This window comes from Dendropsophus ebraccatus, chromosome 10, assembly GCF_027789765.1.
Source record: "Dendropsophus ebraccatus isolate aDenEbr1 chromosome 10, aDenEbr1.pat, whole genome shotgun sequence".
NCBI lineage: Eukaryota > Metazoa > Chordata > Amphibia > Anura > Hylidae > Dendropsophus > Dendropsophus ebraccatus.
In genome coordinates, this window is record NC_091463.1 from 27,902,197 (window position 1) to 27,914,702 (window position 12,506).

The following is a 12,506-nucleotide window of genomic DNA, read 5'->3' on the forward strand; positions in this document are numbered from 1 at the left end:
GGCTATGTGGAAAATAGGATATAGTCATTGGCTGTATCCATGTTTTCCAGACAACCTTAGAGCTTTATACAAGTTTAGCAGCCACCGCTAATCAAATACCGAACGCTCATTAAATACCGGTTTGCTCATCTCTAGTTCTGTATAAGGTCCTCATGGAAAGTGCTTATGTGCTTATTCACTTCTATTTTACTTGTCTTTAGGTTTGATTTGTTTTACATGTGTTACATCCCTCCTCCTGTTGCACCATAAAACTAAACCACGCGTCACACTCTTATATAAGTCAACTAGCCATGGAATAAGAGAGACCCATCTGTCCTAATGCGGCCTTATATTACATTAATGATATATATCCGTCATATTATATGTTCAAGAATTTTCTTGTGCCATTTTTGTATATAATGTTCTAAGGTACATTATATGCAGTCCTATGTAATACCAAGTCAGCTCTGCTACATCTCTACATACTAAACACTGTTGACTCTCAAGTTCTACAATATTCCATGTACTGTAAGCACTTGTCTGCTGAGACCTCTCTATACCACACACTATTGCTTTAGTGTAGTATTGAAATCAATGTGAACATATAAAATATAGATGTAGCAGGGCTGGATTTGTAAATGCTGTTTGCATGTAGCACAACTTATCATGATATCATGGTGTCTTATCAGTGATTTTCCACAGATCAAAATGACAAACGCAGCTCTGCTATGTCTGCAAACGCTGAAGGTTTGTCATAGAAATTCTTGCTTGCTTTCCCAAAGAGATTTACCCTATTGCAGTCCTTCAAGAGATTCAACACACTCAGACAAGAGGGATAAACCCAGTCTGCTGCACAATGTGCTTCATTGTATTACAAGTGCCGGACTTATTCTACACGGGGAGTAATTCCCAACCAAATATCCAAATAGAGAGAAAAGAAATCTTAACTCTTTGCTGTATACGATCGGTCAATATCCCTAGGCCCCATATACCTAGGGATATAGTGTCATTTATATTCCAGAACTGCTATATACATCTGTATAGTTATTGTCATCTACAGATATGTTTTTATTCTGTGTTTAGTTTTTGTTTGCATTGAAGTTTTAATAAAGAATCGGCAGTGCCCTACAACATGGACTGGGCCTAGCTCTTACTATGGGGCAGATGTAACAGTAAGGGTATGTTCACACTGAGCCGAAATGCTCCAGATTGATTAAATTATCGTTAAATTTTGACTCCCCTATATGATTTTAATTAGGAAAATTCCAAACAAATATATAGCATTTCAGTCCCATGTGAACATATCCGAAGGTTAAGAAAAATGCTGCAAATTTTCCACAGCAGAAAATTCTCATCATTTCCACGATGAGACAGATTTTGTGGTGGACTTGCTGCTTCTGCAGATTTGGGGATTGCACTATATTAGTGCCTATCCACATCATTTCCTCATCAACTTTTACTTTGGCCAATGAATTCCATAGAGAAACCATACAATAGACTCTCTGCACATCTGCCACATAAATCCACGCTGCAGAATTGTAATCTTTATAGCCATTTGCCTACAGTATGATCAAGATGTCTACCAATCTATTCACTGTGTATTTTCCGCATCCTATCAGCCCCATGTGAACATAACATAACTGTTACTTTTAGATAAACTTATATATGAAGAAAAAAATAACAGGGCATAACTTTTAGGGTCATATCCAATACTAGTGCCCGAGGGAGCCCAAAGGATCCTTTTGCCCCATAGCACTGTAAATATAGAAAAGTTCAGAGCGGCACTCAGCAGCAGTTCAGGTGTTGCACAAGGAAAGGAATGCAATCCCAACAAAACAATTCAAAAGAAAAATCTCGGCACTCACCAATTCATAAATTTTCAAATTTGGTATCTATAAACCATACAAGTGTGAACAAATAGCAGTTTTTTTAAATTTTATTTGTTCACACTCTTATGGATTATGGATACCCAATAAACTTGGAAGATTATGAACTTGGTGAGTGCCGGGATTTTTCTATAGAATAGCACTGTAAATGACACATAATACTTTACAAATTTTCCTTTGGATCCTGAGATCTTTATATATAAAGTAGCTCTAGGTATATATGTTATACCTAAAAATTATCATGATAACATAGGAGTTCTTACATCATATTTTATAATATAGGTGATGTACAGATGTAGCAGAGTTGAATTTGTCATTTTCTACAACCCCATAATTTTTTTTTCAATACATTATTATAAAGTACTCATTTATCGACCATTCTTCCATGCTCTATTTGACATAACAAAATCATTAGTTAAAGCAGCAGATTTTTTGGAGTTTATTCCACAGAATAGTTTGGGAGTGAACACCCTTCCCTCTCTCTGTCTCTGCATTGCGAAATGAAACGATTTGGCGTAGGCCTGTGCCAGAGTACTTTGCAAGCAATCAACAGATTTCATGTGTCACTATTACAATAACAAGTTTTGCTGTCCTTTGGAGACAAGTCAGTTAGTTTTGGCTGAGGCTAAAGCTAGCTTTATTTTCAAAAGCAATTGATTTTTTTTCGAAGCCAGACCAGAGAACTGCTGGAAATGGAAACCAGTTTAGAAACCACATTTACTTTGGTGTCCAGATCATTTTCTTTCTTTTTTTTTTTTTTTTTTTTAAATATACAGATCATTTTCTTAAGTGCTCTATGTTCTAAGCATACCTTAAAAAAAAAAAAATTATAAAATAGAATGTTGCTCGGGTTGGGTGAAGCGGAAAATGTTTTTGTCAAATTCTTTTGACCACAATAAAAAATTCCAGTAATAGGAGCCTCCTCCAAAATCATCACTGCTGAAAGTCCATGTAGTATACATTGTATCAAGCTGGTTATTGTCTTGTACTCTGCGGAATGTGAAGAGATGTACGGCATTTAATGAGTTAAGTACATTGTTCCATGGAAAATTGCCAGCTGCTAAACTGTCTGGCAGCCTATCAGATGGCATACCTTCAAAAAAAACAAAACAAAAAAAAAACATGGTGGTTTACTCTTCAACAAGGAATACCCCTACCATACATCTTTCCAATAATAATTATTATTAAAGGGGTAATCCAGGATGAGAAAAACATAGTTGTTACCTTCTAGAAACAGTGCCACTTCTGTCCTCATGTTGTATGTGATATTACAACTTGGCTCGATTCACTTCAATAGAACTGAGCTCCAATACCACACACACACTGAGGACAAGGATGGCGCAGTTTCTAGAAGGAAGAAACTATGTTTTTTTAATCTCGGATAATCCCCTCTAGTTTATATTCTTCAGTTGATTTCTTCTTCCGCTTTTGACAACTCTTTCCTGTTAGAATGATCCAAAAATAATAAACTTATCTCAAAGTTCTAAAGACACTCAAGACTGCTGGGACGCTCAGCAATTAGCTGTGATTTGTGATAAAACCCTGGCAATAAGTGTTCAATTTCCCTGCAGCGCCACCACAGGGGATTTTAATTATTACACACTGCCTATTCAAATCAGTAATAGAAAACAATGGAAGTCAGGTCACCTGCTGTACTTGAATGGATCCCAGACAGTAGTAGAGGGCGCACGGGTTCGGCGCCGGCCTAGCGCACGTTTCACGCGCATGCGCGCTTAATCATGGCTAGCCGTGATTGAGCATGCATGTGCGCGAAACGCGTTGGTTACTCTAACAGCCTCTACATGAGCTCTATTTTTAACATTTTTTTAATATGAAATAAAGTATATAAATTTTATTTTTGGAGTGCTGGGACCTTTATTTTTCTATCCTCCATATTCAAATAAGCAGATTGTATAATACAGGACAGGGCAAGTCCTCCAGAAAGAGAAATACTCTTTGTAATTGCTCTGCACTCTCATCAAGAGACGATGGTCTGGGACGAAGGACCTCCTCTACTAAAGGGTTGTCTTGCCAGCTAAAATAAAAAATGAAGGCAAACTGGGTCAGGAAAATCAGTACTCACCTCATTGATATTGCTTTGCTGTTCAGATTAAGCCTGGGACCCCACTGATTTCCACTTTGTGGTCCCTATCTTGACTCACTGGAGATGGCACCTAGCCAATCACTGGCTAAGCAGGAACTTCCTTGTGTCAAGACAAGGAAAAAGTAATTGAGATTAGCAAGGACCCCAGGTACTGTCAGAACATCAGTGGTAAGGAATCAGAAAGGTGAGTATTGCTATCTTTTCCCAGTTTGCCCTCTTTATTTATAATTTTATTGGGTAAAACCACCTTTATTTTTTAGAATCATATTATAATATTGTTGGTGACTTAATGTACCCAGTGGAGTAGTCATACACCATGGTGGTATTTTTAACAAACCACACAACTGGCAAAACTCAGAAACTGGGCAGATATATAAGAAAGTGTTGGATTGATATCACCATGAGGACTATGCATCAGACCAATGGGCGTAACTATGTCATATTTGGCTGGATTCTGACTTTTGAATCATTCTGTATTTCCTTTAGTAAGATCACGCTTATTTAGAGTCACAACAACCAACAAGAACAGTGATTAGTGGTATGTGGCCAATTTTTCTAGTGAAGTGACCTTATATAATCTTTTTCTTTTCTTTTTTAACTAATGTACTAGTGATATGACTTAGTTAGGCTCTCAGTTGGAAATGGTTGTGGGGCTTGTGGATAAATCACATTGTACCATTTTTTTGGTCTTGTTTGTTCCCAGAATGTAAATGTTTGTTGTTGATTTACTTGAGTGTAGTTTGTGTAATGGGTCAGTTTCTGCTATATTATTAGTAAAGGTAGAAAGACAGTATTCCATCGGTGGTCGGTGGTGCTTGTGGTGGAGGAGTCCAGTAGTATGTAGAAAAAGATACCCAGCACTCACCAATATGTTCTGTTCATTTATTGAGTGCAGAAATGTTTCGGCCTTTATCAGCTTGCTTGAACTTAGCCGAAATGCTGTAAATATTAATGCATTTCTGCACTGAATAAATGACCAGAATGTATTAGTGAGTGCTGGGTACATACTTCAGCTATATTATTAGTGACTTTTTACTAAGTAACAAAATGTTTGAGCTCCAGGGAGGGGATAGGCATAACTTTTGATACCTCTACAGTTATAATATTGTCCAGTTTTTGGGTGTACTGTACTGCATGATGTGCAACCAATTTAACAACCTGCATATAACCTTCTCATAAGAAAATGCATAGAAAAGTAGAAAGAAAAGATTTTTAAAAAGGCCATGTATTTTTAAAAACTAGTGCTAATGAAAATGGAAAATGACATAATTTTCTTAAAAATTAGAGCCGGGCTCTGATTGGTTGGTACATTGAAACTTCAGTTTTTGCCCAGCCGATATGACCACCCTCCATTCTGAGAACAACTCGCTTAGTTCAGAAAATTAGCAAAAACTCCCCCCCTTAACAGCCAATCAGATTTCAACTTTTACATTCAAGTCCAACAGAGTCAATGTGTCTGGCACTACCTTCACATATAATGTCAGCCCCAACTGGTTGCGGAACTCCTGTAACATGGACTGATAGATAGCACCTGCAGGGTGCTCACTTATTGTCCAACATATAGCATTGCTTTTCAAAAAGAGATAAAGTGACACTCACCGTGTCTTCTGGTTCATATCAGGCTTTACATGCTAAGTATGAATATATAAATGTGTGCACTCCTATTTATATGTCGCATGTAACGGATGACCCCAGTGCGCCACCAGGGCAAAAAATGGGCCAACGCTGCTACATGCACTTGTGGCTTGTCTCCCTCCCATGCATAAACTTTTTATGAAGTGAATAAAGCCTGATTTGCACCAGAAGACATGGTGAGTGCCACTTAATTTATCTCTTTTCGAGAAAGTTTTCAGCTTTTATATTTCCAGAACATTAAAAGCTGCCCTGGTTGGTTGTTATGAACAACAAGACAGCTTTGATGGTTGTGACCACATGATCGATTTACCTGTTTCTCAGTTTGACCATGTCAGTTCAACAAGCCGAGCTGAGTTTGTCATTTGGTACAACTCACTGGGATATTGTTCAGCTCTGCTACATCGGTACTTTCCAAATAGATACCCTAATATGAGCTACCTTTGTGATTTCTACTTTTCCCAGCCGTTGTGAAGAAACAGTTATGCAAGATGTGTAGCAATAATATAAAATCTGTAATCTTACTAACAACTCTCATCAACTTTGACTATAATCTATGTATGCATTTACACATAGTAAACGTCACATCACTTTTCTGATTTGGCATGTTGGTCCTGACTAACATAAAACGCTTTTGGCACTGGCATAGAGAATTAGAAGATTATTCTGCATTATGCTGGAGAGCTATGCCAGTAGCATTTACATATCACACTATAGGATCTTTTTACAATGTGAAACAGCTCCCTCTCAAGTATGCAGCGTTCCCGGTCTCTGTTGGTGTTACCTCTGCAGTAATGACGTTGCCCCATTTCTTTTGCATAATTCAAAAAACAATGAGATTCGTCGCTCCAAGAAATGATAATGATGTACAGATCTTACACGTCCAGCGTCCTAGATACTGAGCTGGAAATTTGCAATGATAGTACTGAAGCAGGCCTACCCATGTAGTACTAGTAACAATAAAAGCCATTTACTCTTTGTTTCCTAGAAGGTTTGGGTGTATGTTATTGCATAAAAGGAATTCAGGGAAGATTATATTTTTTATGTATACATTCTATGGTTTATCTATCTATCTATCTATCTATCTATCTATCTATCTATCTATCTGTCTATTATCTATCTATCTATCTATCTGTCTATCTATCTTCTATCTATCCACCCATCCATCTTCTACTTTTTTAAAAATATTCTATTAGGGTTAATTATATATCATACATTATAACGTAATTAATATAATTAGTATATAAATGTAGTACAACACATATCTATTATCTGTCACAATTATCTATTAGTGATGAGCGAATAGTGAAATATTCGAATATTCAATATTCGTACGAATATCTCCTGAATATTCGAATATTCGATCAAATATTCGATCCCATTAAAGTCTATGGGAACAAGTATTCGACTATTAAAAAACATCTATTCAACCACTTGGAGGTAAAAACCGGAAGCTGGGGGATTGGAAAGCTTATGGAATATGGATTGAATATTCTGCGAACTATTCGATAATATTCGACAGAACGAATACCTTACTATTCAATCAAATATCTATTAGATCGAACAGTATTCGCTCATTACTACTATCTATCTATCTATGTATCTATCCATCCATCTTCTATCTATTTATCTATCTATCTATCAATCATTCTGTCTGTCTATCATCAATTTATTATCCATATTTACCTGTCTACCAAACATACAAAAAATGTGGCAGTGTCATCAGGGTTCTGCAGAGTTTTCTTTAAAATGATATAGTACTGTAATGAAACTGCAATGTGTGAACACAGCCTTAAAGTAGTACAACACAGTGGTGATATGGAATAAATAATCTGAATAATAATGAGAATCAGCATCATGGTAAGAATAGTATTATAATAATAATGCTTTTAGTTGTATAGCGCACACAGATTCCGCAGCACTTTACATAGTTTTTTCGCCAATTATTGCTCCCTGTCCCCATTTGGGCTCACAATCTAAATTCACCTATCTGTATGTTTTGGGTGGAAACCGGAGTACCCGAAGGAAACCCACGCAAACACGGAGAGAACATACAAACTCTTTGCAGATGTTGCCCTTGGTGGGATATGAACCCAGTACCCCAGCGCTGCAAGGCTACAGTGCTAACCACTGAGCCACCGTGCTTCCCGTGCTGTATTATACATCTATTTCATATCCTTGTTTGTCTCTCATCTATCGATCGATCGATCGATCGATCCATCCGTCCGTCCATCCATCCATCCATCCATCATCCAGTTATATTCTATCTATCTATCTATCTATCTATCTCTCATCTATCTATCTATCTATCTATCTTTCTCATATCTATCTATTTATATATCTATCTATCTATCTATCTATCTATCTATCTATACATCCATCTATCATTTGATGTATCTATGTCATATCTGTCTATATCTATCTACCCTTATCATATATGTCTATCTATTTCATCTCTCTCTTCCTCTCATATCTATCTATAACAAGGTAAAACATTCAAATATTGTAAGAAATGTTTGTGACAATTCTTCCATCAATGAATTACAAGCCAATTACATATAGTGCTCTAAGCCTGTGTGTCTCCTGCCTTCACCTTAACAGCTAATAGGTAGAAGACAACTGATTGTTTTAGAAAGTTCTCGGAGTGTCAAAGTTTATCCTGCTAAAATTTCTGGAAACACAATCAAAGCTTAGAAGCTTAGAGCAACATTGAAAAAACTTAGAACTTCTACAGTACCTAATTTCAATACAATACAATACAATAACTAATAACAATAGGCATCCATAAAACATACAAACAAAACAACAATACAAGTGTATTATAAATATTAATAGAAACTAGTTACATCAGGGTTCTTGAGCAAAATGCTTAAACTAGAGGGCAAAAAGTTGCAATAAGAACTCTGTGTAATGTTCTGTGTAGTTTAGATTTTTGAAAGTCATTTTAATTTTAACCCATTTGGGCCGTCCATGGCCTGGGGTCATGCTTTTGCCAAGTTAGCCTGATGGCTGGTGACAACTTGAAGACTTTTGCATTTTTTATTAATTTCATTATCCACCAAAGGTGTTTTAAAGCAAAGTCCGAGAGGTTGTATTGTTGATGATTTTCCACTGTTGTGGTTTCCCCTACTCCCTGGATGTATACTGGTGTAGTTAGTTTGATTACTATGGTCACATGATATGTATTCCCCATGTGTCACAGGTGGGTTAACTGAAGCATATGCAGATAATTAACCAACCAAAAGTTTCCAAGATTTTCCATATCTTGTATCACTATGCAGTTTATTTAGAAGTCCAGTTCACATCAATGGTAAAATCTTTTGTAAAAGAACTACAGTATTGTTTTGTTAACTGCAGTTAATAACATCCCCTCTCTTGTTTCTTGCTAGCTCTAAGCTGCAATGAAAATGATGGAGACCACATGGACAGAGACCAACAGTACACCCCCAACCAGAAAACCAAACGCATGAGGACCTCTTTCAAACACCATCAGCTGCGGACAATGAAATCTTACTTTGCTATTAACCACAATCCAGATGCCAAGGACTTAAAGCAACTAGCACAGAAGACAGGCTTAACCAAAAGAGTTTTACAGGTATATACAAAATGTGTATAAAATACTAATATATATAATTCATGTACAAAAACATTATAATGCACAGAAGAAAATAAACATTTTTTAAAATAAATATTAAACTGGCACTTTGAACCGTATAACAAAGATAAAAGATGCACCCATGTAAAATTTTATTCTATTATGTAGAATCCAAAGACAAAAAAAATTAAGTATATCCATAGCAGATGACGGGTTTCCAGGTTCTAATACCTCTTCATCAGACCACAAGAACAGAATGGGAACACATTTTTATTTATTAAATCATATGAATTAGTCTTTTTCTAGTAATGGTAGTGCACAGTGTGGTTTATTAGATCTATAATTCCTAGTAGCTCTACATGTCCAGTCAACCCACTTGTTAAACCTATTATATCGTAACGCTAACTTTTGTTTGGAGGATTTTGAAGGAAGACATTTCTTAGCCAAGATCTAATTGTTTACCTCTTTCTTCTAGGTATGGTTTCAAAACGCACGAGCCAAATTCAGAAGGAACCTTCTTCGGCAAGAAAATAATGGTGTGGACAAAACATCAGATTCTACTCTTCAAGCCGGGACTCCATCAGGACCAGCCTCTGAAATCTCAAATGCCTCAATGAGTCCTTCCACTACCCCAACCACATTAACAGACTTGACTAACCCCACCATGCCAACTGTGACCTCCGTACTGACTTCGGTGCCTGGCAGCTTGGACGTACGTGAATCTCGAAGCCCTCCACAGACAACACTCACAAATCTCTTCTGATGACTCTTTGAAAGTTTCTTTAAAGAAAAAAATATTTTTAGTCAATTTCCAAGTGTATTTTAATAGAGACTTTGTTCAATGAATAATTTACATTTTTTGGTGGACGGTCTTGAAGAAGAGTTCATTGTTCCGGTGTTTTGATAAACTGAAGGATTGCTTGGAAGATGTATCTGCAACACAACATTTGTGTAACTATACAGTTTCGTGGACTAAACAAGGGAAAGAACCATTAATTTAAGTTGGCTGAATCTTCTGTATTCTCAAAGACTGTTACGTGCCTTATATACTGTCTTATCAACATACATTTTCTCTCTGTATATTTATGACCAGAACAAAATTGTTAATTTTCAATTAGTCCTAAAAAAAAAAAGTTACTTTGTTTTAGACATTTTTGGACAGAACTTTGCTCTGAGTGAGTAGTGTAAAATTTCAGCATTTATAGATAACGTGGTGGTTTCTGTCAGTGACTTGAAAAGTTTGCACTGGTACTAACATCCAGATGGGGTTTTTTTGTTTTTTCATTTGGGGAAGGGGACAACATTTGTCAAGGGGAGGAAGGTTTTCATAGAGGTCTTCAAAGTTTGAGGTGTAAAATGTATACATTAACATCTCAAAAAGCTTTTCTATGATGTCCTTGTCAAAGGTTTGACCCCAGTCTGCTTCCAGTCCAGTAAATAAGCTTATATAACATGCAGGGCTCCTGACAGAAGAAAATTGGCTAGTTGGAGAAGTGTATTAAACTTAATGAACATATTAGCAGATATCGTAATTGAAAAAAGCCCAATAAGACGAAGTCTGCCCACCATTGTTCACTTCTTTTGCTTTAAAGCTTGGCTATATTGTTCACTGTGAAAACTATTTTCCAATTGGATTCAACTAAGTTATTTTCTGCGGTTATTAAAATATTTTACAAACCATCGGTGATCTCTATATGAGCTACAAGGCTATACAGTATTAGTGTTTACATACATTTCAGGCTAGTTTTAAGAAGTCTACCCATGATTTTGTGTTGGGAAATGACTACAAGAAATCTCCAAACCACCATAAACCCAACCACTCGAGGGTCCCCCCAAAGTGTCCCTTATAACCAACATCAATGACCTCTAATTCATTTCAGATTAAGGGTTTTCCTGGCGATCCCTCCATGAGGCCTTGATTAGAAAAACATATTTTGGTTAGAAGATCATCATATTGTCTACAATTGTCATTGAGTAACATTATGGGCTAAATTGGAATGCAATACTTGTATTTTTGAACAAACCTGTCTGATGTTCCATAAGCTATGTAATGCAGAAAATTGCACTTGGTCATTTTACAGCACTTTTAAGACTACTTGACCTATATATTCACTACATGGTTCCAACCTCATTATATCTGTCTCAAAAAACCCCAATGTAGCTTCCCAAAATGCAGATGAGGAAAATACGAAAGGCACATGATACCACTCCTCACCTTGAAACATATCCCATTCAGTGCCACACCTGCCTGAAACACTTTGGAATACGTTACAGGCCAACTCCGACTCTGAGAGTCTTCAGAAGTATTTAGAAATGACGCCCTTTATGACTAAACTCATAGTTAGTGTTCATTAATAATATTGATAAAGCCAATTCAAACCGACCTTGTATAAATTGATGACCTGTGTGTAATTTTTTGTAAAGTTTTGTTTGGTCTCTAAAAAAAAAAAAGGTATAAAGCAGGAAAAATATACTAATAAACAAAAGCTGCTTCATTTATTTTGTTTTGGGCCCATTCCATTTCTTAGCACAGAGGTACTCTGATTTGGCTTCCCTTCACATGTTGGTCTATCATCTCCATTTAAATCGTTTACCACCTGATTTGTAAGTGGTTCAATAAAAAAAAAAAAAAACACAAAAATGTTGGGGGCTGTAGACCAACAATGACGTGAGCCAAGACTATGGTACAGCTGCTTTAGAATATTGTGAAAATTTTCCCCTATTTGTAATGTTGGATAAGGTCAGAACAATTCTGAGATGTTGTTGCATCTTTTGGATGGATAACTTTACCTCAGCAATGCGTAATTTTTAAGATAGAATGAACGTATGCCTTTTTGTTCTTGTTTAATACAGAAACGTTAGTGTTCTTGATATGAAGAATAAATTTTGTCCGTGACATAATTCATTGTTGCAAAGAAGTGGATTTACTATTATTTTAACCCATCTTCATTTTATATTACTTTACAAAACTTGTAATTTATAAAGAAATGTTGGAAAACAACTGGTCTTCATATTTGTGTGGAGCAGACTCCATTATATGTGGTTTGTGAAGTATTGTATATGTTTTTTTAATAGATGCCAAGTTGATGGTTAACCACTTTTTGACCACCTACTGGCTTGGAGGTCCAGAATGGTCTATGGCATGTTAAAATATGTCTGAATATGTTAAAACATCACAAGAAACATCTTAAAGAAATTACATATAGCAAGGGTCTCAATCTTGTCCAGTTAAATGAACCAAAAATAGATTTTTTTTTAAGTTGATGGACTACATCCTTTCCAAATTTAATACAATGTAAAATTATTGTTA

General features: G+C 36.2%; 1 protein-coding gene across 4 annotated transcripts in view; it reads left to right on the forward strand.

The window, feature by feature from the left end:
* LHX2 (LIM homeobox 2) overlaps positions 1-12,113 on the forward strand; it is a 91,484-nt gene extending 79,371 nt beyond the window's left edge. For all 4 annotated transcript variants that reach the window (XM_069943721.1, XM_069943723.1, XM_069943722.1 and 1 more), the window contains 2 exons: positions 8,991-9,196; positions 9,672-12,113. In XM_069943721.1, coding sequence (XP_069799822.1) covers positions 8,991-9,196; positions 9,672-9,959 — 494 coding nt within the window. In that variant the 3' untranslated portion in view covers positions 9,960-12,113. The remainder of the gene's footprint in view (positions 1-8,990; positions 9,197-9,671) is intronic.
* Positions 12,114-12,506: the final 393 nt, after the last annotated feature.